This window comes from Dipodomys ordii, unplaced genomic scaffold, assembly GCF_000151885.1.
Source record: "Dipodomys ordii isolate 6190 unplaced genomic scaffold, Dord_2.0 Scaffold292, whole genome shotgun sequence".
Classification (NCBI taxonomy): domain Eukaryota; kingdom Metazoa; phylum Chordata; class Mammalia; order Rodentia; family Heteromyidae; genus Dipodomys; species Dipodomys ordii.
This window is the reverse complement of record NW_012267508.1, coordinates 47,859-50,279: the sequence shown is the minus strand read 5'-3', so window position 1 is coordinate 50,279 and position 2,421 is coordinate 47,859. Positions and strand designations below refer to the sequence as shown.

The window sequence follows — 2,421 nt, the reverse complement described above, 5'->3', positions numbered from 1 at the left end:
GCCAGAATTGGCATTGTGGCTCAAGTAGTAGAGTGCTAGCCTTGAGCTTAGGAGGTGTGATACAGCTCCCAGGTTCATAGTTCAGGCCCCAAAACCGATCCCACCCCCCCAAAAATAAAACTATTGAGAAACCAGATTTAGGAGCAACCCAGTGAACAGGATGTCTGCAACATTACATTAAGGATGACCCAGCAAGAGCAATAGTTCTCCACTATTTCTTACTCACAGGGCACTGTTTTCCTAAACCTATATTGATTGTGAAGCTGGAGCAAGGTGCAGAAACATGGATGAGAGAAGACTCAGAAGAGAATTTCACAGGTGAGTTAAAGCATCTTGAATAGTGATGTTGGGTCCAAAGCCCAGTGGGCCTGTTTATCTTGAGCTGTACAGAGCAATAGTATTCCTAGTGCCCTTGAGTCATGTATGGAAGAGAACTAGGTGATCCTTTGTCTCAAGGAATTGTCAATCCAGAATTCTCGTGGAGAGAAACTGAATTTGATGTTCCAGTGTAGTTAATGTTAGCACTTCTGTTTGTCTGTAGAGAAGTCATTCATAAAGAGAAAAAGACAATAAGAAATGTAGTAAGGAGATCTCATTTTAAACTAGTATTTTGCAGGTAGGAGGAAAATAGGATCAGGACAATTTCTTATCAGTGGTGATGGGCGTAGAGGGAGATTCAGAATGGAAGCATTAAGAGTACGGAGATGAATAATTTGAGTAAATATTTCCTTGAGAAAAATATAAAAATCTGAAATACAGAAAAACATTATTTTCCATTGTAAAATGTCAGTACTACTTTCTTAATTACTACATTGCAGAGAAATATATTTATTCTGCATAAAGCAATGCTTCGATATTTGAAAATATTGTAACAGAATGTGAGGGAATATCTTTACATTAAGGAATTTATGGATCTCATTTTTGTTTTTGTCTATTTTTCTATTATTCATTTTAGATGTCCCAGAAATGGAGGATGTGATTAGCACCTGCCAGGAAAGTCACAATAAATATCTCTCTGAAGTAGCAATCATGAATAGTAACCCAGGGGAGGAAAAAGTGGGACTTATAAGAAGTTTTCATTTGAGCTCCATACAGAAGTCTGAACTGATTAAGAATAATGGGAACTCCTTAGGGGTGAGGATAGAAAAGGTCACTGGCTGTCAGAGCATGGGTATTTTCAGTGAACCTGGTAAGATGTGTGCTGCATATAGTACTCATGTTTCTTCTGTAGTTGACGAATGTAAACAGTGTGAAAAGTCTCTCACTGAGAAGAAACACCCTCTTGTCCCTCAGAGAAAACACATAGGAGAGACACCTTATGAATGTAACATGTGTCAAAAATCTTTCACCCAGAAATCAAAGCTTACTGTCCACCAGAGAACACACACAAAAGAGAAACCTTTTGAATGTAACATTTGTGGAAAGTCTTTTTCCTGGAAGGCATATCTTACTAGACACCAGAGAACACACACAGGAGAGAAACCATATGAATGTAACATGTGTGGAAAGTCTTTCTTCTGGAAGGCATATCTTACTAGACACCAGAGAACACACACAGGAGAGAAACCTTATGAATGTAACATGTGTGGAAAGTCTTTCACCTGGAAGACATACCTTACTGTCCACCAGAGAACACACACAAAAGAGAAACCTTTTGAATGTAACATTTGTGGAAAATCTTTCTCCTGGAAGGCATATCTTCTGACCACCAGAGAACACACACAGGAGAGAAACCTTATGAATGTAGCAAGTGTGAAAAGTCTTTCATCCGGAAATCGATGCTTACTCGCCACCAGAGAACACATAATGCAGAGAAACCTTATGAATGTAACGTGTGTCGAAAGTCTTTCACCAAGAAATCGATACTTACTTGCCACCAGAGAACACACACAAAAGAGAAACCTTCTGAATGTAACCTGTGTCGAAAGTCTTTCACCGAGAAATCAAAGCTTACTCGCCACCAGAGAACACACACAAAAGAGAAACCTTTTGAATGTAACTTTTGTGGAAAGTCTTTCTCCTGCAAGGAATATCTTACTCTGCACCAGAGAACACACACAGGAGAGAAACCTTATGAATGTAAGATGTGTGGAAAATCTTTCACCAAGAAATCAACTCTTAATCTCCATCAGAGAACACATATTAGAGGGAAAACTTATGAATGTAACTTGTGTCGAAAGTCTTTCACCCATAAAGGAAACCTTACTAGGCACCAGAAAACACACACATTAGAGAGACCTTAGGAATGTAACATGTGGAAAGTCCTTCTCTTGGTAGTCAAGCATCAATGTCCATGAGATAATACACACAGGAAAGAAACCTTATGAATGTAACATGTGTGGAATGACTTTCACCTGGAAGTCAAACCTCACTGTCCATCAGAAAACACACAGGAAAGAAACCTTATGAATGTCATATTTG

The 2,421-nt window shown here is 38.8% G+C and overlaps 1 protein-coding gene across 1 annotated transcript in view; it reads left to right on the top strand.

Annotated features, from left to right (window-relative positions):
* The first annotated feature begins 1,144 nt into the window (after positions 1-1,144).
* Positions 1,145-2,421, top strand: part of LOC106001372 (zinc finger protein 33A-like) — a 4,830-nt gene continuing 3,553 nt past the window's right edge. The window contains 3 exon segments of the mRNA XM_013036473.1: positions 1,145-1,702; positions 1,705-2,227; positions 2,310-2,374. Of these exon segments, the coding sequence (XP_012891927.1) occupies positions 1,168-1,702; positions 1,705-2,227; positions 2,310-2,374 (1,123 nt within the window). The 5' untranslated portion in view covers positions 1,145-1,167.